This window comes from Pistacia vera, unplaced genomic scaffold (genome assembly GCF_008641045.1).
Source record: "Pistacia vera cultivar Batoury unplaced genomic scaffold, PisVer_v2 Contig71, whole genome shotgun sequence".
NCBI lineage: Eukaryota > Viridiplantae > Streptophyta > Magnoliopsida > Sapindales > Anacardiaceae > Pistacia > Pistacia vera.
In genome coordinates this window covers 185,213-212,217 of record NW_022196568.1, presented here as the reverse complement: position 1 = coordinate 212,217, position 27,005 = coordinate 185,213, and the positions used below count along the sequence as shown (strand labels likewise).

The 27,005-nt window shown below is 37.1% G+C and overlaps 2 protein-coding genes and 2 pseudogenes across 6 annotated transcripts; 2 read left to right on the top strand and 2 right to left on the bottom strand.

The window, feature by feature from the left end:
• Positions 1-211: 211 nt before the first annotated feature.
• On the bottom strand, positions 212-2,115 carry LOC116114386 (annotated as a pseudogene).
• Positions 2,116-4,343: 2,228 nt separating this feature from the next.
• On the bottom strand, positions 4,344-8,813 carry LOC116114336 (annotated as a pseudogene).
• Positions 8,814-12,215: 3,402 nt separating this feature from the next.
• LOC116114326 (ATP-dependent RNA helicase-like protein DB10) lies at positions 12,216-20,211 on the top strand. Its single transcript, XM_031400474.1, is given in 11 exon segments — positions 12,216-12,707; positions 14,621-15,252; positions 15,763-15,978; positions 16,680-16,748; positions 17,279-17,548; positions 17,646-17,996; positions 18,436-18,717; positions 18,856-18,901; positions 18,904-18,942; positions 18,945-18,990; positions 18,992-20,211. Coding segments are annotated over 11 exon segments (3,396 nt in total). The 5' UTR covers positions 12,216-12,223; the 3' UTR covers positions 19,953-20,211.
• Positions 20,212-21,999: 1,788 nt separating this feature from the next.
• Positions 22,000-26,280, top strand: LOC116114328 (YTH domain-containing protein ECT4-like). 5 transcript variants are annotated; one of them, XM_031400478.1, is made up of 8 exons: positions 22,000-22,193; positions 22,487-22,538; positions 22,655-22,787; positions 22,873-22,946; positions 23,042-23,527; positions 23,873-24,424; positions 24,566-24,778; positions 25,437-26,280. In XM_031400478.1, exons 2-8 carry the CDS (start codon positions 22,518-22,520, stop codon positions 26,040-26,042), a joined length of 2,085 nt encoding a protein of 694 aa, XP_031256338.1. In that variant the 5' UTR covers positions 22,000-22,193; positions 22,487-22,517; the 3' UTR covers positions 26,043-26,280. The 5 variants fall into 5 exon arrangements, with proteins under 5 accessions (XP_031256338.1, XP_031256336.1, XP_031256339.1 ...); XM_031400476.1 differs by having other exon boundaries at positions 22,487-22,552; XM_031400479.1 differs by having other exon boundaries at positions 22,469-22,538.
• Positions 26,281-27,005: the final 725 nt, after the last annotated feature.

Here is a 27,005-nt window from a genome sequence, read left to right as displayed (position 1 = left end):
GAAGCGATAGAGAAATTAAAAAAAGAAAAAAAAATGAATATCTATTCAACAAAGTATTAAATAATATTTATAGTGTGATATGATATTTAAATTGACATACTATATAGTATAAACCACCTTTCCTTAATAATAATATAGGATCTTATAATTTTATATATTTCATTGTATAAATTGAGAACACTTATATTCTCATTGGACTCCGCGGGAGAAATAGAGAAGGCCTAGCTTTAAGCAAATTTATTAAGTCTTTGTTTTTTATGGTACATAACAAAAAAGACAGTATCCTCATGATTCAACAAAATAATTGTTTATCAAAGTCGACAAGAAAGAAATACAAAGAGCAACAAAAGAACAAATATCTCCTTTCCTGCCGGCAACCCAAAAAAATGAATTTCCAAAAGAATAAGAGAACTTGCAATAACAGCAAGTCAGTAACATCTACAACCCAAGCCAACACTAGACTCCTAACTTTACTGATAATCACTCGATAATTCACCACCTGCAGTCCACTAAGCCTGAAATATTAAAAATATTGATTGAATTAGAGAATAACCAAAAAACAAATATTGGCAATCTAAAAGCGAATCCTAAATACAATATGAAGAGCATCTCCTGATGCAAGTTTTAATAGGAGCATTTGATTATCGTAGATGTTAATACATATACCTTGTTAGCAATGTTGTTCGAGAGCCAATCCAGTCCCTCATAAAGCCCTTCTCCAGAAGTGGCGCATGTGCTCTGGATATACCTGCAAAATATCAACATTCAAAAACTTGAGTGTTTTCTATAGATTTGATTGCCTTCCTCTGGGAGAGTAGCAATATTTATAAATTTTACCAGTGGCGTTGTCGTAGAGAATGAAGGCCAAGCTTATCGGTGATCTCTGCAGCATTCATTGCATTTGGAAGATCTTGTTTGTTAGCAAACACAAGCAACACAGCTTCCCTTAATTCATCCTGTCCACAAAAATAGTCAGCTTACTAGTTTTATGATAATAGCTAGTTTGGTTTCAGTGAAATAAATAAATGAAATCAAAACCCAACTAATTATCTCATGACTAAAAGCCCCCATACCTCGTTCAACATTCTGTGCAGCTCATCTCTAGCCTCAACAACACGATCTCGGTCATTACTGTCACACAAAGATAAGCCCTTGGTATTCTGGAAGTAGTGTCTCCATAAAGGTCGAATCTGAACAAAAAACAAACATAGGTTTCCACACAAGTCATGGAACTGCTGCTAGCATAATAATAAGATTATATTGTGAGTGTGTGTATTCCAGCCTAGTTACGGGACAATGCAGCACACCCAATGAAAAAGGCATGGGTCAGATTTCCTCAACTAGAACAAAGAAAAAACTAGCTAATGTTCAGTGCCAGTTTAGTTTATGTTCATGTGAACTAAGGAAGCCAATAATTGCCGTACAGCAATTATCAATACAAGTATCAAAATATTTGCCCAAAAGAAAAGTGATTCAACAAGCAAAATCGTTTGAATGGATTAAAATTACATCAAACCTATAGTTCCACTCTAAATAAATAAACAAGAGTAGAAATCAAAGTACACAAACAACTTACCTTGTCCTGACCACCAACATCCACACGGTGAAGCTAATGTTTTATACTCCACAGTCTCCACATTGAAACCTGCCATAATAGATAAAATGAAATTTTATATCTAATATCAACCACAAAAAGATAATGAGGACTTATGGATAGACATCGATTCTGTTGCGTTGAAGACTTACTACTCCAAACCATAGACAACAAGCAATCTAGGAATTAACTTCTAATATACCAGATTAATCAAAAGGAAAAACACTATACCTATCATTGTCAAGAAAACAAAAATCATAAGCATAAACAATTCCCAGCTTTTGATATCTTCATAAGATATATCATGCTAAACACCACAAAACATATAATTACATCTATGGAGCTTGTGCATACTAAGAATTTCCAAAAACAGAAAGCATACAATAGTTGGGAGTTGTGACATTTCTCCAACTTAAGCTTATCAAATAGTGGTTTTACCAGCCGCATCAAGACCAACCATAAGAATACGCATCTCTCTTAGCAAATAGCTTGCTAAAAAGCTTGGTGAAAGACAGTCCCATCCTACTTGATAACAAATTTCAAATAGTAAGCACAAGTAATCATCAATAGCCAAACAAAACAATCAATCACAAAAATAGGTTCTCAAAAACAAATAATTTGATCTAAAATTCAATATAACAATCGAACATCATAACTACGGTGATCTAACAGATCGAAAAGTAAGCAACAGATCTAATTTCAGATTTCAAAAACAACTAAAAATTCAAATTCACTTAAGCTGTTAATGAAGAACAAAATAGCATCAGATCTAAGCAGAATGGAGCTGAAAATTGAAGTGAAGTGAAGTAAGAGAGAAATGAGAAGAGAAGAGAAACTTACGGTTAAGAAAGAAAGATTTGAAATATGATGTGAAAGGAGCCGTCGATCACCAGTTAACAATAATTTCAATTTGGAGGGCTCTGTTGCCTTTTATGTGTCTCGAGAAAAAAGGACGTAAGAGTATTTCTTTTTTCTTTTAATTTTTGATGGAGTCAATGTAAGATCGTCAACGAGGAAGGCTCGGTGTTGAGTCTTATTTGGCTGCGTTTTGTCTTTCAAAAGCCTTTAAATGTCGACCATAAATAAAAGTCACAATTGGTTAAAAAAATAAGTATCATATTGTCATTCATGATTCTTTTGTTGTTCAATTGAGATCTTCAAATAGAGAGAAGTTTAATACTAAAAAATATTACGAGAAAAGACATTATAAATTCTAAGTTCACCCACTCTATTTATAATCTTCAAAAACTTTATTTGCATAAATCTAAATTAAATTATCATATTATTGAATGTTTGTTATTGAAAAACACGTCCATTTTTTATATTTTGCAGTTAAAAACTGACATTTTGTTTATTAAATGGAAATTGAGAAAGAGGATTTTGAATATTAAATGGGTTTTAAAAAGAAGTTTTATATAAATGTATTTAGTAATGGGGATGCTGACCAAAATTACTTCCCTAAATAAAGCGCAATTGTATTTTGCAAAGTACTACTATTTGAAAAGGCTCATTAAACACAATCACTTGGATGTATCGAGAGATAGACCTTATATTACTTAGAAGTTTTGTGTTACAGTCTACCCATTATAAACCGAAGACCTAAGAATTAATTGAGATACGTACAAATTAACTCAAATACTCCAGCCACAACAAAAAAAAAAAAAAAAACCTTTAAACACATCATCTTGAATAAGAGGTCCCTAGAAATGAAAACACCATGTACTCATCAAATCTCATTGACGGATTGTATTGCAACTGTGAAGATTATTTCTTCGCGAAGATGAACACAGTCACTCAAGATTGCCAGCAGCAAGTGGGAGAAGAATGATTCATTCATTGTTGTAACGTTTTTGTCAGTCAAATAAGCTACAAGCTATTAGCATCCTAGAACAGAAGGAAAAGAGGTATCATTCAAAGCTATTATACATTTACAAAATTCCGGAGTAATGAAAATTTAACTTCTCATCATAACTATAAGAAGAGAAGAAATGAATCAAAAGAATCTGTTCGAGCAAGGCTAACTAATCTAGTTAATGCAAATGCTTGCCAGTTGCCATCATACAACTGCTGAAGAACCATCAAGGTTTTCATTAAAAGAATCTCTTGTCAGAATCCTTCTCTTCCAGTCAGAAAATTGCAGTGTTACAGAAAACTTGCATCCCCTCTATGACAAAATCATATTGCTTTACAGATAGCTCTCTGTCAGAAAATGGAAAGCAATAGAGGAACAGTGGTTAGATAGCAATTAACTTTCAGTCATTAGAACTGATGTGCACATACAGTGATCAACTGCCTACAAACTGTATATACCAGGAAATGAAGCACACAAGCAGGACAGAGCTACAGTCTTTCTTGGAATCATAAGAACAAGATTGGAACATAAAACATGTACACCAGAAATGAATTAACAAATATGACACAAGATCTACTCCCTCCCATCCCAGGCACAGGGATGGTTCTATATTTCATAAAAAATTCAGTCCTGAGTTATAAAGCAAGGTATAATCCCATTAGCGTGCAGAGAAATTGGTAGACATTTTTTGTCAACAGAAAGTTTTGCACACAACTAAATGTGTCAGAAATTTATATCAAAGACTATAAATGATTTTACTTAAAAATCACATAAGGATATTTGCCTATGTGCACAAAGTGTCAAAGCTACATAGCTCGTATTGCATTTGCTGTTATAGTTAACCTTAGATTTGTTAATCTTCAGGTTAATTAACTGGGAGATATACTTACTTATCAGCTATAGGTAACTCATTGTTGTTCCATAGAGTGACATATTCAAGAACCGAGGGCCAAAACCTCTATAGAATCCCCACCATCCATCTTCCTTAAGGAGCGTCTTCGTGTCTTGAGTACTGATGGTCTTCCGACACCAAAGTTATCCATGACCTTTAGCAGAGAGAAAAAGCCAGTCAGAAAATAATACATCAGAGTTCCTCTGAATATGGCATGTCTTAAGACCCTAGTTTCTAAAGATTATTCTTAATAAAACAAATCAAAAACTGTTTCCTTTCCATGGGTATACTGGCCCAAAGAAAGAGATGATAGCTCATCACATACCTGAAGTCGTGTCTTAATGGTGTCAATGGGGGTGGTGATTACAGAGGAGCAAGCACCAGCCACCATTCCTGCCGTGGCCTGAACTGTCACCATCTCCATATGAGATGGTTTCTTCTCGCTTCATCTCCATACCCCAAGCTCCTAAGAATGAGAAAAGCACAATAATCTATTTAAGATATTCAGTCCAACATGGAAACTGTAATAGGAGATGATAGAACCTGTGGGAAAATTAGAGACACCTCCAAATTGTGTTGGCAGCGCCATAGGTACCCCACCAAAGTGCAGATGCTGGAGACTGGGTCAATGCTGTCAACCAAAGCCTCTATAAATACCACGCAACCCTTCAGTTTTTATCACTTGTATAACATCAAATGGCCCATTGTAGAATGTAGTCCCAGGAGCCCTTGCACCATCAATCTCTGGCAAATCTGAGAACGTGTCCAATGACAAATAAGGTATTATATCAAGGATATAGAACATCCTAACTCTTCTCGGTAGGGAAAATGGACTACATATGGCTTTCAACATATGAAATGTGCTCTGACATAGAGTATTAAAGCAGTTTCCTGAAAGCATCTCCAGGTAATCAATCTCAAGTAGACAAGTAACTTTAAAAAATATTGCTACACCCAGCCTAGATCTAGACATTTGATTCACTGGATCTTTGTTTTCTCTCAGGATGGTGCTTCCCATCAATGTAGCAAAAAACAAAAGTAAATTAACATGAGGAAGAACAGGTGTACGTACCACATCCAAAGGCACAAAGTACACACGAAACTAAATTTGACACCATCCGGCCACTCCATTAGCATTCCAACAGGGTTGCTTCAGGCATGTCCACACCTTCAGTATATTTCATCATCATATCCTTTGATACTTCAAGCGATGTCAAACACAGGACCCTACCAGGCATCGACCCAATGGCAGAAGTACCAAAACCTCTAAAATGCCAGGTATTCCACATCTCTTCAATTATACTAAACACTGATACCGCCATTTGAGAGTAACCAGAACCAGCTACTTGCATTCTTGTCTTCACCACCGCAGTTGGATGTAACAAGGCTGACTGAGCCGTAAAGAGGATCGCCCCAATTATATGAAATCTTGACTTATCCAGCCTATATTGCAAGATTATGCAAAGCGTTAGTTCTGCCTTTCATTTTAGCACATCAAAACACTAGCCTTAATCTAGTATTTCCTATGTATATAATCCAGAAATTAAAAATAAAAATCAAAGTTGGGAGTTTGTGTAATAGAACTCAACCCTGCAATAATGAGTGTTCAAAATTAAGCTCATTCACTGTCTTGAACATGTAAATCACATTCTTAATTTGCACGCAACGTATAGTAAACACAAATCAACCTCACGATACTAAAATCGTCTCAGGATTTTCTAAGCTGTATACACATTTGCTAACAGAGTCGACGCATGACCATGATCATCTTATTGTTAAACTAACCATTACAAAACAAATAAAGCGAAAAAAAAAAAAAAAAAAAAAAAACGAAACGAGTTAGATATTTTGACAGCTCAACAAGAAGAAGGGAGAGGAAGGAAGCTTACCTGTCCCAATGATGTCGGTGTCGGCAAGTGCTAACTCTGAGGGGCAGCCTCGGCTTCCATCGCCATCTGTTTTCGTCTTCGGTTCTTTTTGGTACGGTGACACCGACCAATAATCTGCCAGCTCTGTGGCTTCAGGGAGCGTCGGTTGAGTCAAAAATAAAGGAAGAAAGCGAAGTTTAGAGAAAATTCCAGTATTTTGGTTTGAGCGGCCATGTGGGAAAATGCAATTTATTTAAACCAACTCAAACTCTTCCTTACTTTGAACACGACTATTTCATGACATTAATTCAATTATTCAACGTCATGTCGTTTTCTACATATCTTATTCGTAATTTGGTTCTAAATAAAACGTCATTTACTTTAATTACGAGAGTATTTGTCTAAGCTTATAAACTGTCAAACTAATTTATAAATTCTAAAATTTAGCTAACCTATTTGTTTATAATTTTTTTGCTTATAAGTTAGTTTAGTTAAGTATATTACCATAATATCTTTATTTAATTTTAAGAGTAAACGACATGTTCCCACCCAAGGTTTATTGAATCCTTAAGTGGTACCACTGTTTTCATAAATTCCATATTCCACCCTTAAATGGATGTCGTTAGTGACGATAAGGGCATAGGTTCTTTTAACCAAATTACCCTTAGATCTTCTCCTTCTTCGTTCTCCCTTTCTTCTTCGCAGCCCATTCCAAACCCACCCCATACCCACCACCACAGCCTTTTTCTTCTTCTTCTTCTTCTTCTTCTTCTTCTTTCCTCTCTTTTCTTCTTTTCTTGATCCTCTCTCTTTCTTTTCCCTTTCCCTTGTCAGAATAAGCTCGAGGCGGCTGGATTTGTGGGGTTTTGTGTGGTTTTTGGGTGGGTTGTGGTTGTTTTTGGATGGATTTATAGCTGAGTTTGTGGTGGTTTTTGGGTGAGTTTTGTGACTAAGTTTGTGAGTGATTTGATGTGGATTTTGGGTGGTTTTGAGGCTGAACGTGTGAGCGATTTGGGGTGGATTTTGGGTGGGTTTGTGGCTGAATTGTGAGGGATTGGTGGTGGATTTTGGGTGGCTTTGTGACTGAATTTGTGAGTGATTTGGTGGTGGTTTTTGGGTTGGTTTGCGGCGTGAATTTGTGATTTGTTTGTATGGTGGTTTTGTGGGGTTTGTGGTTGAATTTGGGAGGATTTGGTGGTGGTTTTTGGATGGGTTTGTGGCTGGATTAGGAGTGATTGGGATGGTTTTTTGGGTTGGTTTTGTCACTGAATGTGTGAATGATTTGGCGGTGGGGCTTTGGGTTTAGAGGGATTGTGATGGTGGTGGACGAGTGAAAGGTGGTGGGTGTGGGGGAATCGGGGGGTTTCGGTCATAATGGTGTTGAAAGGTGGTGGTGAATGGTGATGGCTAGATGGTGATGGTGATTCCTCCAGAATCAAACGGGTGGGCCTGAAATGGCAACCGTTTTGAGATGAAGGAAAAAGAAGAAGATGGGAGGTGGAGGCAGAGATGAAGAAGAAATGGGAAGGGAAGAGGAAAAATACAATTTTAGCCTTGAACAGATAAAATAAAGGAAACGGTATCCATTTAAGGGTGGGAATCTGGAATTTATGAAACCAGTGGTACCACTCGGGGAGTTCAATAAACCTTGGGTGGGAACATGTCGTTTACTCATTTTAAAATTCTATAGTATACTCTTGTTTAATGTAGTACCCTTTTTAATCATTTTATAATAAAATATACTTATAAGCCACATTTTACTAAATACGTCAACTACTTATCAATCATTTATAAGTACTTTAACCAAACACGTAATTGTTTAAAATTTTAAATGCTTATAATTTATAAGCTAATTTTCATAAGCTCACACAAACACTCTTAAGACATTAATATAAAATATAAGCTAATTTTCATAAGCTCACACAATCACTCCTAAGACATTAATATGAAATACTCAATCTTTGCCTTGGATAAATTGGTCCAAGTTGAGATACTCAATCTGAAGCCCACTTTTAAATGCTCGTAGCCCAATTCAGGTTGGCAGACTTTGAAGTGGAGTAGTGGACTCATATGAGAACGTAATCAGATGCCCGAAAACTAGGTCCATAAATAGTCCGATTGAACTCCCATCCCGTCCCTCACCCAATCCTATTACGATATGGGATCTGTGTCATTCTCCCCTACCCAATCTTGTGACAAGCTATCACAGGTGGAGCCCTTTGTCTACCCATCCATCTCACTCTTGAGTCACACGTGAATGCCCTTTTGCATGGGTGCTTAGCGGGACATCGAAAGATGGATCAGACCTATTATAATACCATTGTCACGAGCTGAGAGTTTCATACCCAAAAAGCTAACTCATTAGGTGGAAAGATTCCCCTCCTCACAAACCCAAGACCTCCCCAATACGCTTCCGATTTGGGATCTATGACATTAGGGTTATAAGGGGAAAAATCCCTCCACCTAATGGGTTTGCCTTTTGGGTGTGAAAACTTCTAACTTGTGATAGTCGTATCAGAGCATACCTAATTCGTTTTTTAGTGTCTCGCCAAGTGCCCATGTAGAGGAGCATTCATATGCGATAATGGATCCACTAGAGAGTGACATGGATGGGTAGGCAAGGGGTCCACTTGTGATGAGGGTTTCATAAGATTGGATGGGAGAAAATGTCACAAATCCTACATTAGAAACGCATTATTGAGGTCTTGGACTTATAAAGAGAAGTCTCTCTACATAATGGATTAACTTTTTGGGTGTAAAACTCTTAACTCGTGATATTTATCTCTCTTATAAGAGAGCATTATATGTATCACGTTGTAATGGAATCAATCAATAAAAGTATGTCACCAGCTATAATCTATATTAACGATTAGCAACTTTGTCTCCTATAGAAGAGAAAACGTTATATGCATCACATTGTCATACAATCAATATCGATAAGAGTACGGCATAGGTCACAGTAGTAGCATAGGTTGAATTGTAACATTTCGGGTTCATGCAAAACATGTTTATTTAGATACGCTGTAAAGGTCTATAAATTGAACTCTAACCTCATTTGCTAATAATATATCTTATCATAATACTTTTATTTTATTATTGCCGGGTTGTATTACAAATCATNCGACCAATAATCTCGCAGCTCTGTTGGCTTCAGGGGAGCGTTGGTTGAGTCAAAAATAAAGGAAGAAAGCGATGGAAGTTTAGAGAAAATTCCAGTATTTTTGGTTTGAGCGGCCATGTGGGAAAATGCAATTTATTTAAGCCAACTCAGACTCTTCCTCACTTTGAACACGGCTATTCCATGACATTTATTCAATTATTCGAACGTCATGTCTTTTTCTACATATCTTATTCGTAATTTGGTCTCCAAAACAAACGTCGTTTACTTTCATTAAGAGTTTAAGACATTAATATGAAATACTCAATCTTAGCCTTGGCTAGATTGGTCCAAGTTGAGATACTCAATCTCAAGCCCACTTCTAAATGCTCATAGCCCAATTCGGTTTGGTGGACTTTGAAGTGGAGTAGTGGACTCATATGCAGATGCCCGAAAACTAGGTTCATAAATAGTCTGGTTGAACTCCCAGCCCGTCCCCCACCCAATCTTGTTGCGATGTGGGATCCGTGACATTCTCTCCCACCCAATCTTATGACAAGGTATCACAGGTGGAGCCCTCTGCCTACCCATCAATCTCACTCTTGAGTCACATGTGAATACCCTTTTGCATGGGTGCTTAGCGGGACACCGAAATATGGATCATACCTATTCTGATACCATTGTCACGAGCTGAGAGTTTCACAGCCAAAAAGCTAACTCATTAGGTGGAAGGACTCCCCTCCTCACAAACCCAAGACTTCTCCAATATACTTCCGATTTGGGATCCATGACATTAGGGTTATAAGGGGAAAAATCCTTCCACCTAATGGGTTTGCTTTTTGGGTGTGAAAACTCATAACCTGTGATAGTCGTATCAAAGCATACCTGATTCGTTTTTTGGTGTCTCCCCAAGTGCCCATGTAGAGGAGCATCCACATGCGATAGTGGATCCACTAGAGAGTGAGATGGATGAGTAGGCAAGGGGCCCACTTGTGATGACGGTTTCACAAGATTGGATGGGGGAAAATATCACAAATCCTACATTAGAAACACATTATTGAGGTTTTGGGTTTATAAAAAGAAGTCCTTCTACATAATGGATTAACCTTTTGAATATGAAACTCCCAACCCGTAACATTTATCTCTCTTGTAGGAAAGCATTATATGTATCACGACAATCACGTTGTAATACAATCAATCAATAAAAGTATGTCACCAGCTATAATCTATATTAACGGTTAGCAACTTTGTCTCCTATAGAAGAGAAAACGTTATATGCATCACATTGTCACACAATCAATATCGATAAGAGTACGGCGTAGGTCACAGTAGTAGCATAGGTTGAATTGTAACATTTGGGGTTCATGCAAAACATGTTTATTTAGATACACTGTAAAGGTCTATAAATTAAACTCCAACCTCATTTGCTAATAATATATCTTATCATAATACTTTTATTTTATTATTGCCGGGTTGTATTACAAATAATTACAATATACCGCAGGTAACACTTTTGAAATTAGTATTAGTTAAAACTAGTACAATTACCTTATAAATGTAAGTTATTATTAAAAAAAGAAAAGAAAAAAACATTGGCCTATTTGAAATTATCTATTTAAAGCTATGTCTAGTTACCTTCTATATTATTTATTCGCATATAAATGCATTAGACGGTAAATTCCTAAATGAAAATATATAAAAAAAAAGTTAATGACAAAAATTCTATGAGGAAAGATATAATAACAAAACTTTATATGAAATTTAAGAAATAATAATTTTTTTTTAACCATTAATGAATTGTTAACGAACCGTTAAATTTTACATTGTTATGAATTAATTTTATATTTACCAAATTGCCTTATAAAGAATTTTGATTATTTTCAAAACATTAGGAGAAATTTTGTCATTATATTATAACTCAGGGCATTAATGTGTAACTCTATTAAAAATATCTTTATTTATTATTATTTCATTTTAGTTTTTTCATCCATATGTCATCAATTTTTGATATCAAATCATGTTTCATTACCCAAGATATTTGTAATACCCACGCAATCTCAACCGTCAGATCATTCCACAAAAGCCCCCCACATTGCTTGAAACATCACATAGGCAAACTCATCATACGCTTCATCGTCCAATCAATAACATTCTTGCTTCCAAGGACCAAACAGGCACCACTGGATCAGAAATTTAAATTAAGGTACACCATAAACGTCGACCACGATACATGGGATAAGTTCCTACTTAACCCTAACATCCGATAAAATTTAGTTCCGATCTCTATTGTTTTACCTTGTTTTCTTCTTCATTTTTCGTTCTTGTCACTGGAAGGACTAGAACATCAGACCTCCCAATTTTAGGGTTTCTTTTTCAACTAAACATTTTTTTTACCGTCTCCAGTTAGAGGATATCAATTAATTCGAAGCTCGATAGAAAGATTTAGGTAATCTCGACAAAATTTTCATATAATTTTGCTATTAATTTATAATATCTGTATTTTATTTCTAGGTTTTTTTTTTTTCTGTTGGGTTTGGATGTTATGTCTAGTTAATGTGTAATTTTCTTATGGACATCATCTGTCTTTGGAACGAGTTTAGAATTTCATCAAGTATTGATATGTGAATGGGATCGTCTGTATGATAACTATATATGAGTCTTAGAATTAACTCGTTGGAATTAGGGTTTTGTCTATCCAAGCCTAAGGATGGTTTTGAAACTCCCAAGCAAAATTTACATTTTTAAAGAGCTAATATTGATTTTGCATGAATGGCTGTAGGATAATGACTGTGATAATGTGTTGAATTAGCTGATTTTTTTCATCTGAAATAGTAGCTTATATTTTAGACAGCTTGAAGAAGGATTTATGGGGATTGTCTTTACATTATAATCATCTTAAAATTTGTAGGCAAATATTTGTATGGCAACTGCAGAAGCGGCTTCTGCTTCTCTTGGCCCACGGTATGCCCCTGATGATCCGACTCTTCCAAAACCTTGGAAGGGATTGATTGATGGAAGTACAGGTCTTTTATATTATTGGAATCCAGAAACTAACATTACCCAGTATGAAAAGCCGGCTGCAGCACTGCCCCCACCATTGCCGCCTGGCCCACCTCCTGCTACTACTACACCTAAACTGGCTCCTCTACCAGTGGCCCATTCAATGCAGCCAAATGGCGTGATGACTCAGCATGGTCAGCAGCACATGGCACAACAACAGGGTCAACAAAGGAGCCAGTTGCCTCAGCAGCCTGGACAGCTAGTGGCACAGGTTTCTGAGCAACAGGATTCACAGCAGCAGGGTTCACAGCTCAGTCAGGCCATGCAACACCCAGGGCAATTTACACCACAAATGAGACCACAAATGATGCCATTTCCAGGTCAGCAAATGGCTCAACAGCCAGGTCAGCAGTGGCCTCAGCAAGCAGGGCAGCAATCAGTGCAACATCAAAATTCACAGATGACGCAACCTCATCAAGGACATCAATATGCACATCAGCAGTACATGGCATATCAACAGAGTATCCATCCGCAGGGGCAACAAAGTTCACAGCAGCATACTCAACTTGGTGCGGGACAGCAGTTTGCAAGTCAACAAGAGTATAATAAGCCAGCGATTTCAAAAAGGGAGGAAGTTGATTTTCCAATAGGAAGCCAAACAGGGTTTTCACCATCCCAGTATAAACAGGCTGGTGCTTCGTCTTCTCAAAACCTTCCTGGTGGAACAAATTCAGTTCAGATATCACAGACGGGTGTACATTTGGGTCAAACTCAGCAGTTTAGTGGATCCTCGGTCAATTTGCAACAACCTAATCCCATGGCTCATCAAGTGCAACAATCAGGAACGGATTTGCCTCATCAGCCGCTGGGTCCTATGTATCAGAATCAGATGGGCCCAGGAATGATGCATAATAAGCAGCCTAACGTTCCTCCATTTGGGTTAAAGATGGGTTATGAGGATAATGTGCATGGTAGAACTGGAAGTGACTACTTTTTTAATGGCAATAAGGAAGGACAGCAGCCGAAGCTTGCAGCCTTACCCGTGGCAAGAAGTCAGCAGGTATACTGGCATATTCAAATGTTTTTTATTTCCTTTACTATGTGGTATTACTATTAAATCCCACTTTGGAGAACTGTTGATTGGGGAATTGATGCAACATTAACATGAAGGCAGGACCAGGAGGCTGATTATTTTGTATGTGTAATGGGAAAGCATGTATCAGCTCTATTTGAGTTTGTTGCCATATACTATATGATGGCAGTGTCTTCTTTTTATATAACTTTTCCCCCTCTATAGTTAGGTCAAACGGAACGCTGAAAAGATTGATATGTTTTGAACCTGGTCACTTAGGGAAGGAAATATCTTTCTTGCTTTTCCAAATCGTTTGTGATATTTGAATGGAATACTATGCTGCCCTCCTCCGCATGTGTTGATGGTTTTCATTTTTACTTTCATTTGGTTCATTTTCTTGACTTCAATTGATTTATATTGCTTGAGTAATGTTTCATTAAAGAGATATCATAATTTATCAAGTTACTTATATGCAAAAATGTTTCTTCTCCATTTCAGGAGACAAGGATTAGTGGTGCTCCTGTTCAAAACATCACACCTGGCCATTCCAGTGGATTGAATGCTGTACCTGGGAATGCCATGCATGATATGTACAATCATGCTGGTCCATTTTCAAATAGTGCTATGCTAAGGCCACCTCTTATGGGGGCTTCTGGTGTTATTAATCTCTCTCCTGTTGAAGTCTACTGTCAACAACATGAAGTCACTGCAACGGTCTGTATTTTAGATGAACCCGCCTGGTTACTTTTAGCATGTCCCTTCTAATTTGTGATGATGCATTATGAATTCCAAATGGTATAGAACCCAATTAGATTCTTGGATTATATGAACAGCATAGATGTGCGTGGAATGAATTGGGGGTCACTGTTAGTTGATGCCAGCTCCATATGGATGTTCAGTGGAGCCGACGTATGGAAAATTGACATGTATATTAAAAACTGGCATTTTTATTGCTTGATAGGTGAGATGAAAAATTTCGGGATACCAAATCTGAAAGGTTAAGTATGCATAAAATTAAGTAGGAGATGTAGATAAGCTAAGGAGATGAACTTTTATGGTTTTGTTTTTACATTTTGTAGGTTGAATAAAACACAGGAGAAAGGGTTGTTGGACTGTGACTTTATGGTGAAGATGGGATAGCGTATTGAATGAGTATCATTTGTTGAAGTCATAGATCTTGGAATAGTGAGATTGCTTTTTGGTGAAAAGGGTAGCTTATGTGGTTTGCTGTCNCTCAGCAAGCAGGGCAGCAATCAGTGCAACATCAAAATTCACAGATGACGCAACCTCATCAAGGACATCAATATGCACATCAGCAGTACATGGCATATCAACAGAGTATCCATCCGCAGGGGCAACAAAGTTCACAGCAGCATACTCAACTTGGTGCGGGACAGCAGTTTGCAAGTCAACAAGAGTATAATAAGCCAGCGATTTCAAAAAGGGAGGAAGTTGATTTTCCAATAGGAAGCCAAACAGGGTTTTCACCATCCCAGTATAAACAGGCTGGTGCTTCGTCTTCTCAAAACCTTCCTGGTGGAACAAATTCAGTTCAGATATCACAGACGGGTGTACATTTGGGTCAAACTCAGCAGTTTAGTGGATCCTCGGTCAATTTGCAACAACCTAATCCCATGGCTCATCAAGTGCAACAATCAGGAACAGATTTGCCTCATCAGCCGCTGGGTCCTATGTATCAGAATCAGATGGGCCCAGGAATGATGCATAATAAGCAGCCTAACGTTCCTCCATTTGGGTTAAAGATGGGTTATGAGGATAATGTGCATGGTAGAACTGGAAGTGACTACTTTTTTAATGGCAATAAGGAAGGACAGCAGCCGAAGCTTGCAGCCTTACCCGTGGCAAGAAGTCAGCAGGTATACTGGCATATTCAAATGTTTTTTATTTCCTTTACTATGTGGTATTACTATTAAATCCCACTTTGGAGAACTGTTGATTGGGGAATTGATGCAACATTAACATGAAGGCAGGACCAGGAGGCTGATTATTTTGTATGTGTAATGGGAAAGCATGTATCAGCTCTATTTGAGTTTGTTGCCATATACTATATGATGGCAGTGTCTTCTTTTTATATAACTTTTCCCCCTCTATAGTTAGGTCAAACGGAACGCTGAAAAGATTGATATGTTTTGAACCTGGTCACTTAGGGAAGGAAATATCTTTCTTGCTTTTCCAAATCGTTTGTGATATTTGAATGGAATACTATGCTGCCCTCCTCCGCATGTGTTGATGGTTTTCATTTTTACTTTCATTTGGTTCATTTTCTTGACTTCAATTGATTTATATTGCTTGAGTAATGTTTCATTAAAGAGATATCATAATTTATCAAGTTACTTATATGCAAAAATGTTTCTTCTCCATTTCAGGAGACAAGGATTAGTGGTGCTCCTGTTCAAAACATCACACCTGGCCATTCCAGTGGATTGAATGCTGTACCTGGGAATGCCATGCATGATATGTACAATCATGCTGGTCCATTTTCAAATAGTGCTATGCTAAGGCCACCTCTTATGGGGGCTTCTGGTGTTATTAATCTCTCTCCTGTTGAAGTCTACTGTCAACAACATGAAGTCACTGCAACGGTCTGTATTTTAGATGAACTCGCCTGGTTACTTTTAACATGTCCCTTCTAATTTGTGATGATGCATTATGAATTCCAAATGGTATAGAACCCAATTAGATTCTTGGATTATATGAACAGCATAGATGCGCATGGAATGAATTGGGGGTTACTGTTAGTTGATGCCAGCTTCATATGGATGTTCAGTGGAGCCGACTTATGGAAAATTGACATGTATATTAAAAACTGGCATTTTTATTGCTTGATAGATGAGATGAAAAATTTTGGGATACCAAATCTGGAAGGTTAAGTATGCATAAAATTAAGTAGGAGATGTAGATAAGCTAAGGAGATGAACTTTTATGGTTTTGTTTTTAGGTTGAATAAGACACAGGAGAAAGGGTTGTTGGACTGTGACTTTATGGTGAAGATGGGATAGTGTATTGAATGAGTATCATTTGTTGAAGTCATAGATCTTGGAATAGTGAGATTGCTTTTTGGTGAAAAGGGTAGCTTATGTGGTTTGCTGTTTGGCTATATAATTTTACTTTCTCCCTTAAAATTTTATTTTATTTTATTTTATTTTTTTTTTTTTTTTGTGGCTTAACCCAAAATAAGAAGTGCTGTTCTATTTGTGAGCTGTTACTTATATTTGTTGATTTTTTAGCATCTTTAGTCAAATTTAGGTTTTTTCTGACTTCAATATTGTGTCAAATTATGTAGGGTGACAATGTTCCAGCACCTTTCATGACATTTGAGGCCTCCGGTTTTCCCCCAGAGATACTGAGAGAGGCAAGTTTTATTTTTTTATACAATTTAATCCTTGACATTCTAGGGTAGAAACCAAACATAAGATATGCTTCCATTCTTTCTGCTATTATAATTTTAAACTTATCAGTTCTCACTTGTCGCAGGTGCGATATCTGCTCCGGAGGAGGAGCATATGTCGTACGCTGCACTGCTATTGGCACACTTACACATGCAACAACTATTCTGATTTTTGGAGGCTGCAAAATGGACTGTTGGAGCCTTTTCTGGGCATCTTCTAAAAGGGTGGTTGGCCCTTCGTCCAAATCACACTGAGATTCCTTGATTATTGGCTCCACCTCTTATATGTCTTTATTGCCCTCTTTAGTTGCCACGAGTTGCTTCTGTAAGCAACCGTATACCCATGGATTTTTAATTTATATCTTTTCTCTATGTATATAGTTGGACGTGGTTTTGTTGACCTTTTTTATTTTTTTTACCATGGGTGCATTTGGTTTGCATGTTCTTATACATTCTGTGTACTCTAATTGCTTGAATTGATTCTTTTGTTTCAGGTACATTCTGCTGGTTTCTTGTCTCCAACTCCAATCCAAGCACAAACGTGGCCTATTGCACTACAAGGTAGGGATATAGTAGCTATTGCCAAAACAGGTTCCGGTAAAACATTGGGCTACTTGATCCCCGCCTTCATGCTTCTTAGACAGCGACATAATAATCCTCAAAATGGTCCGACAGTGTTAGTTTTGGCTCCAACCAGGGAGCTTGCTACCCAAATACAAGATGAGGCCAATAAATTTGGTCGATCTTCAAGGATTTCTTGCACGGTCAGTCTTAAATACTCATTGTGATGTTATTAAATTGATTAATGTATGTATATTCCTTCTTGCTTTGAAATTATTTGACTCTTAATCCTTGCGACAGTGCTTGTATGGTGGAGCTCCAAAGGGCCCTCAATTGAGAGAATTAGATCGAGGAGCAGATATTGTAGTGGCAACTCCAGGTCGACTGAATGATATTCTTGAAATGAAAAAGATTGACTTCGGACAAGTTTCACTGCTTGTGCTTGATGAGGCAGATCGGATGCTTGACATGGGTTTTGAACCACAAATCCGTAAGATTGTAAATGAGATACCTCCGCACAGACAAACTCTTATGTACACAGCAACCTGGCCCAAAGACGTAAGAAAAATTGCTGGTGATTTACTTGTGAATCCTGTCCAGGTGAACATTGGCAGTGTTGACGAGCTTGCTGCAAACAAGGCTATCACGCAGGTATTTATAAGTTCATTTTCTGTTACTGTCTTGAAAACAGAAGAAGTGCGTGGTTTAATTAATTTGACTTGCTTCCAAAAAGGTGATGATGATGAAAATGTAATAATATGTTGGAAACAACAAATACTTGGATCACAACTTCCTTAAAAGGTTTATTGATTGCAGCTTTTACGTTTAGGGAATCTTGTTTACATCGAAAATTAATTTCTATAGTTTTAATCTAAAATTGACACTTTATTCAAATTGGTCAAACAACAAGGATTGGGGATATTGTGATGTTGCAGTATTCTTCGAGTGAATAGTTGTTTTAGTGTCAGTTTTGACAATTGCAGGTGGAAATTACAGATAGCTGTTTCTTTTTTAGTATAAGGTTTGTTAAGCCTTTGTTCTTTCGCTAACAGGATTTTAAATTTTTATGTTTAAACTATTGAACTTGCAGCATGTTGAAGTAGTTCCACAAATGGAGAAGGAGAGGCGCTTGCAGCAGATCCTGAGATCCCAAGAACGAGGTTCTAGGGTCATAATATTCTGCTCTACCAAGAGGTTGTGTGATCAACTTGCCCGGAATATTGGACGTAACTTCGGGGCAATTGCAATCCATGGAGACAAGTCTCAAGGTGAGAGAGACTGGGTATTAAATCAGTTCCGGAGTGGAAAGTCCCCAATACTAGTTGCCACTGATGTTGCAGCTCGTGGGCTTGACATTAAAGATATAAGGTCGGTTCATGACTTCATGTCTTGTTGCTTATTCATTTAACCCAATCTCCTTTCTAATCAGGATCAGTTGAAAGAATGTATGCCACTTAATCCATTAATTTGAGTTTTTTTTTTTTTTTTTTTTTTTTTTTTTTTTTTACAGGTAGTGATTAACTATGATTTCCCTTCTGGGTTGAATTACGTCCATCGATTGGGAGAACTGGTAGGGCAGGTGCAACAGGGGTGGCCTACACTTTTTCTCTGAGCAGGACTGGAAGTATGCGGCTGATTTGATCAAATCTTGAAGGTGCCAATCAGCGTGTGCCCCCAGAGGTGCGGGAGATGGCTTTGCGTGGTGGGCCTGGTTTTGGCAAAGATCGAGGTGGGATGAGCCGTTTTGATTCTGGTAGTGGTGGTGGTGGGCATTGGGATTCTGGAGGCCGTGGTGGCATGAGAGATGGTGGTTTTGGTGGCCGTGGTGGAATGAGAGATGGGGGTTTTGGTGGCCGTGGTGGCATGAGGGACAGTAATTTTGGAGGTCGTGGTGGAATGAGGGATGGCAGCTTTGGTGGCCGAGGTGGTGTGAGGGACAGTGGTTTTGGTGGCCATGAAGGGAGAGGTGAGATGTTTTCTGGGCGTGGAAACAGGGGTCGGGGATTTAGTGGCCCTGGTGGTGGTAATGTTGGCTGGGGCAGGAATGACCGAGGCCCACATGACCGATATAGTAACAATATGGATGGGCGTGGACGTGGTCGTGGAAGGGGTCGATTTGATAATAGAAGAGAAATTACTGATAGAAGCAGAGGCAGAAGTTATAGTGCTAGTCCAGAAAGGGTTCGTACATGGGGTTATAGCAGAAGTAGAAGTGGAAGCAGGAGTAGGAGCCGAAGTCGGAGCTGGAGCCGAAGCCCAAGCCGAAGCCGGAGTCGGAGCTGGTCCCGTGGCCGCAGCCACAGTCGCAGCCCTAGTCACGATCGCAGTCGTAGCCGTGATCGCAGCCGTAGCCGCAGTCGGAGTTATGATAGATTTGAGAGGTCACGTGACCGGAAAGATCATAGAGTTTCTGGTTTTGATGTTCTTCCTGAGACAAGGGTGTCACCCATGTCTTCAGCTGCTCCTATGTCTCCAGGTTTGCAAGGTGGTATGGGTTCGGCAACTGAGCCTGCAGCACCATTACCGGCAGTAGAATGTTCTGAGAATGAGCCAGTGCTTCCTGAAACAGGAACAGATCCGGACCAACAATCTTTAACTGATGTTTGAATGCTGACACATAATTCGTGTTTTTGTTGGTGATGCCCATTTTTCTGTTTGTTCAATGGTTACAGGTTTTAGTGGTGATAATTTTACTAGCAGGTTGATATCTGGGCTACTTAAGTGAAATTACCTGTGCTCATGTGCCGCTGCTTCTTGCAGGTTAGATGTTTAGGATAATGGGGAGTAGTTTGAGGCCCCAAGATTATCAGGTTGCTTCAAACCCTTTTTTCTTTTAATTCTTTTCTCTAGTGTTTACGTGTGGTGGTCACATCACTCACATGTCTTGGTTGTGGCATTGCGGCGGACAAATGTACTGCCTTTCTTCTTGGTTGATTCATTGTGCTTATGTTTATCTGACAATGTCATGAAATTATAGTACCTTGTTGAGGAAACAGTTTGAATTTTTTTTTTTTTTTTTTTGTTTGTTTTTTTGGGACCATAGAGGTAGTTTTTAACGTGTAGCACACTTATTCTTCCATTAATATTGGCTGGCAGTTTTTAAAAAATTCTGCCTTCTAAGGGCTTTGCCATATCCTTTTCTTGTTTGATAGATTGTCCAAAACCATTATAATTATTCTTCTTGCAAAGGCATTGGGCTATAACTGAAGTGGAGACAAAGATTTCTGGTTCAATACTTGCATAAGTAAAGAGAAGTAGGAACATAATTCTTTTTCTTTCTGAAGAACCCAATTTTACCTTTTTCTCATTCTCTGGCTTAAGTTAAACCTACCAAAGGAAGCTTCCATCTTGCTTCTGTCATGACGCTTTTTCTTAATGGGAGGTGACAAAGATGGCCTCCTACTTCAATGGTGACATCTTTGGATAACAGCGTCTAATAATGGCATATGCCCTGGGAAAGTGCTCATATTTTTCTTTCCAATATAGAGTTACACATTGACTTCCATAGAAATATGAAAATTGCCAAGCTAAATGTACCCATTAAGTTATTTTTATTTCTTACCCCTCCTGATTTTTGCTGTTGTCTAGATAGCATCTTTCTATGAGCAATGCATGATGTAATTACCAATATTATATATTAGAGTAAATCTTCATTGATAATGTATTTTAAGATATAATTATCATTGTCTTGTTTTCTTAATGTCCCACAAAAATTAAATATAAATTAATTAACTAATTAATATATAAATAAATGTAAATTACATTGAAAATCTCTCTAAAGTGGAAGACATTTTCCATTGACCAAAGAAAATTGTATAAAACAGGAGGGAGGGAAGATTTCTTGCTCACGAAGTAATGGAGGGAAATTCCTCAATTCATTAATTCCGAAGTACGCGCAGAATTCTTCAGATCTGAGCAAAAGTACAAAAATAACCTTGGAACTCACCATATTTACGTAACGCTAACTTGGATGGGTTCTCCATCACGGCAGCTGCTCACCGTTTGGTTGACGGTTTACCACTCACATTTAAAAAAAAAAAAAAAAGATTATATTAATATTTCTAAATAAATACAAAAAATTATCTGCTTATAAAAAAATAAATAATTCTTGATATATTATAGACAAAGAAAAAAAAAACCCATATAATAAAAGATTTTTAAGAGCTTAAAAAACTTAGGTAAAATGATAATTAATATTTATTGAAATAAAACATGTATAAAATGTAAAATTACTATTAGAATTTTAAATTTTAAATATTTTTATCAAAATTTTTCTAATCGATGCTATAATTAATTGGTTCAGAGATGTGTAAACTGAAAATCATTATTTTTTAATATTTATCTTTTTGTGGTATATTTTGTATTTTGATATTGTAGAATTTTCTGTGGAATAAAAAAATATTTCATTAATTTTTAGTCAATTTCTATTTTATGTGTAGTCTTTTTAATAAAAAAAATCCAAAAGAGACTCAACATGTTACTGGAAAAATAAAAAATAAAAAAAGACTGAAAATTTCACCTACTCAGTGGCATTCTCGATGTTTAAGAAACCAACAAGGCTAACCTCGTCATTTAATCGACAACCATAAAAATTCCGCCCAAAACGAAGTTTATTATAGATTGAAGAATCTGATTACGCGTCTCTCTCTCTCTCTGGTTTTTGTTAACACGCACAACGAAACCGCCCTTTCAACTCTCTCTCTCTCTCTTAGGGTTAGGGTTTCATTTCATTTATAAGAAAGAAAATGTTACAGAGCACTTCGTCTTCTCTCTTCAAATCGTCCAATTTCCTTCTCCAAAATCTCTCCTCTTCAAACATGGCCTAATTGAATTATTCTATTCTTTCTGGTACTATTTTATATGTTGCGTTAATTTGGAGTAGTTCCAGATTCATAAGCTTTGTTTTTATGTTGATTTTTTTTAATTGTTTTGATAACTTGATTGAATTTGAGTGTATTTTACTGTTTTACCCAATTTGTTTAAGCGTTTGTTGACTTTTTGAACTGAGTTGACTGTTGTAATTCTGATTTCTGTGTTGGCTCTTTTCAGTATCAGTTTGTTACTTGTGACATGTTACCTATTTTGATGAGGAAAACTATATATGCTGTAAGTTTATTTTGTAGCTTGTGTATTTTTTACAGGGTGGTGGCAGTACTTGAATGGAAATGTATAATGTTTCTGATAACGGAAATGGTGAAAATTATCTGGTATCGTTTTCTTTGAAGTTGCTGATTGTTGGAATAGTAGGTTATGCTTGAATGGTTTTATGAATCCTATGTTTATGTTCATGTGCTTTTGTTGACTTATAGATTCAAGGTGCTGAATCAAACCCGAATTTTATAGCTCCAGTTTTTGGACAATTTGACTCAATGTACAACGAAGGAGCCCCTGATCAGGGTTATTATTATCCTACTGCCACAAATTATGGGTATTATTGTACAGGTAACTTTACAGCCTGAGTATTGTGAAATTTTAGTTGTTTAATGGATATCAATTGCTTTATTGATTGAAATTGGTTTCTTATTAGGTTTGGAATCACCCGGAGAATGGGAGGACCACCGCAAGATTTTTGGTGTAGATGGTCCTGATTTCCATCATGCGGCAAGTGACTGTTTCTGTATCACCCTTTCATGCGTTGCTTCTATGTAGCTTTTCACATCTGGTTGTTCTCATACAGTAAAGATTTTATTTTTCAGGGTGCGCAAACTGAAAGTTTGCCTTATGTATATTATACTCCTAGCTATGAATATGCACAGTCTCCATACAACCCATACAATCCTTACATACCTGGTGCAGTAATGGGAGTCGATGGCCAATTTATAGGGGCCCAACAGCACTACACCATTCCTCCTTATCAAGATCCTTTATCATCATCTGCTTATATTCCAGTTGTCATTCAACCAGATATCATCCCAAATAGTTTGCCAGACCCCTTGCTGGGTAACGTTACATCTATTGCTAGTAGACCTGATGGACGAGGTTTCAAGCATAATATTGCATCAGCATCTGCAGCCTTACCTATAAATCCTCTGAAATCTGCTTCAAATCAGAAATATTCCTCGAGTAGGGTATCAGCAGTGCCTAGAGCTAAAATTAACATTGGACCAAGTAAGCAAGCTGTGACAAATGGAAGTGTTCCTTCTGGTAGTTCTTCTGTTGCAGCCTCATCCTGTGTTCTTCAGGTATGTTTGTTTGAATTAAAATGTTCAAAGAAGACCTTTTTTCCTTTTTTTGAGGGTGAAAAGTGTTGAATATCCTTGTTTACTGTGGGAACTATGGTGGTATTTTTTTTGTAATAGTAATTGCCTGGCATCAGGCACCTGAATGCATTAAAGAGACATTGTTTTTCAATAAAGTCCATATAAATCACTTTGTTCACCTTTCAAGTTTAGGCCAGGCTAATAAGCGTATGATTTGGTTGTAAAATGAACTTTTTGACTTCAAAAACTATTTCATTTTCTGTGCATGATATCATTCCTTTCTATACCAGTTTTGGAGTAGGTTTGATACCCTATCTGTATTTTCAGGGTAGAACTCCTTCTGGTTTGAGTCAACAAGTTGATGGCATCTCCCATGGAAAAGTTCTTACTTATCATAACCAGTTTAAAGTTGCCCTACCTGACAGTAATAACTTTTCTGACTTTGGATTGAATGGGCGTGAACGAACACCTGTTGATAAGGTTCGTCCAAAGTTAGCAGTTGGCAGGTCTCTGAATGAAGTGAATAAAAACAGTGATGTGTTTGCTTTTAGTGAACAGAATCGGGGCCCTAGAACCAAAAAATCGAAAGATCAGCCGTCGGTTAAAGACTATACAAACAAAGCTGGGGTCAGTGATGCCCAAGGAAACATCATTATCTATACTGACCAGTATAATAAGGACGATTTTCTAGTTGACTACGTTGCTGCAAAATTTTTTGTAATTAAATCATATAGCGAGGATGATGTTCACAAGAGTATCAAATATGGTGTTTGGTCATCTACTTCTCATGGTAACAAGAAGCTTCAGAGTGCTTATGATGATGCACAGAGAATAGCTGCTGGGAAGCCTAGAGGATGCCCTATCTTCCTATTCTTTTCTGTGAGTCCACTGTAACAACTCTATAAATTAGCATCAATTATTATTTTACAGCCAATTTAATTTTTATTTTGTCAGAGAATGGTCTTAATTGAGTTATCCTTTCTGATTGGGCTAAGCTGATGAGACATGTCTTTAATACAGGTTAATGCAAGTAGTCAATTCTGTGGTGTTGCAGAGATGATTGGTCCTGTTGACTTCTATAAAGACATGGATTTTTGGCAACAAGATAAATGGAGTGGGAGCTTCCCTGTCAAGTGGCATATCATCAAAGATGTGGCAAATACCTGCTTTAGGCACATCATATTAGAGAACAATGAGAACAAGCCCGTGACTAATAGCAGAGATACACAAGAGGTATATTAGGGGTTTTTTTTTTTTGGTATTTTCTTTTCAAGTTTTATGAAGAAACTTCTGCCTATGAATATGTTAGCCATCATTTTGTCCTTGCAAACTTTTTCTGCTTGACTTTTATTGGGACTGAATAGCAGATGTGTTATGTCCATCCTTATTAGATGTGAGGCCCTGATAAATCTAATATATTATAATGCACTTTATCAGACAGAATATGTTGTTAGGTTGCAGTATTAGATCTAATATACACTTTGCTGTAATGGTTCCAATTATACATAGTGGAAGCTTCTGTACAATAATGATGATTAGGGTTTACATTGATGAGGTGTGGTGCAAAGAAAGTTTGTGCAGCAGCAGGAATAGGGAAGGATGATAAACAATTCAAGGGTGAAAGGAAGCTATTTTCCCTGGGTAAATGATGGAATTAGCATTTTGATATAGCCAAATGGCTGCAACTAAGCTTTTACCAGACTTGAGTTATTTGGAATAAGTACTATTGCTTTTGTCAATTGAATCGTCTGCTAGCTTTTCTCTTTTAGTTTATTTATTTATTTTAATATATTAATGGTATCCTGATTTTGGAACTTAGGTTTAGGAATTTTTAATTTGTATGGTTTAAGATTATGAATTATTTGTTTATTAAACAATTCTTCATGTGCAGATAATGTTCAGGGAAGGTCTGGAGATGTTGAAGATATTCAAAAACCATCCATTGAATACCTCTTTATTTGATGACTTTATGTACTACGAAAATCGCCAGAAATTCATCCAGGAAGAGAAAGCTAGACTTTACAAAAGTTTTAAAGGTCCAATCTTTCTGCCTGCATTTGGGCTCGACAAGTTAAATAGTGTTGGTGAGCTACCTTCGAAGAGCGATAAGAAAACTAACAAAAATATTGATCCTAACAGAGCAGAAGAAAGTCTAACTTCTGCCACTGATAAAATTTCTTCAAATTCTGATGTGACCAATTCAAGTATTGGTAATGGAAATGCCAAGGAAGTTGTGGTCGAAGTAGAAGACAGTATCATGCGAACCCTAAGCATTGATTCACTTGCTATAAACCCAAGGCCAGACGAGTCTAAACCCTTGGCTGAAGCTGCAATCGATGCTGGCAAATCTGATCTGAATGATGTCTTTACAGTGGGATCAATGCCTATTAAAGTCAATGGATTTGCTGAATCTTCTGGTGTTTTGAAAGTTGGTACAATTCCTCTTGATCCTAAGACACTACAGCTTGACAAGGGAGGCCCGCAGCCTAAAAACTGATCCCAAATTTGTTGAAAACTTGGGTCGTACTTGATCTCTGTAACAGGCTGTGGTGAATTGAAAATTTTGCTTCAGGTTATCTTGGTTTATACCATACATTGATGCCTTTGTTGTTTTGTTCCTGCTTGTGAAAGTAAACTGGAACCACATTGTAAAAGTTTCCATTCCATTTTCTTGTTCCATCATCATATTCAAGAGAAGATATTATACTTTCTCTGGTTTCTCTGGTTTCATCGTCTTTTACAATCTCCTTTGCTTTGATGTTTCAACTTTAGCTTCTCATATGCTTGTTTCTAGTCTTTATTAATTATTTTTGTTTAAATTTTATTCATTTACATAACTTTTGGAAGTAAATTTTATGAAAAAATAGCTTTATAATAATTTTGTTAATTATTTTATTAAGAGAATGTCAAAAAGTTTTTAACATCAATTACTAAAAGGATTTTAATATATACATAATAAAATAATGTTTTCAATTACTAAAAGTTGTAGGGGTGTGCGGGTCCAGGTACTTGGTCTAAGACCCGAAGGTTCTTAGGATTTAGGAATTGGAGTCGGTTCTAGTTCCTAAATGCTTGAAATCGAAACTTGTGGTACCACAGGTTCCAGGCTCAGGTACTCGGTGCTATTGACATAAAATTACAAACTCTGTCCTCATATTTGCAAAAATAACAAATATATTTTGTGAAAATTATAATTACACCATGGGCACTTGTCGGTTCTACTACAGGTACCCAAACCTCAATTCTAGCTTCAATTCTAGTTCCCAAGTCCGAGTTTGGTTCTTGAAGTGATCGAACTGGAATTGAAATCGAAACCAGACCCAGACTCGGATCCGCACAATGTCGATTCCACCAAATTTGGAATTAGAACAGACACCTCGAATACCTGTTGATTCTACTTCTATTCTAAAAAATTGCTCACCCCTACTAAAAGGATTTTAATATATACATTAAAAAATAA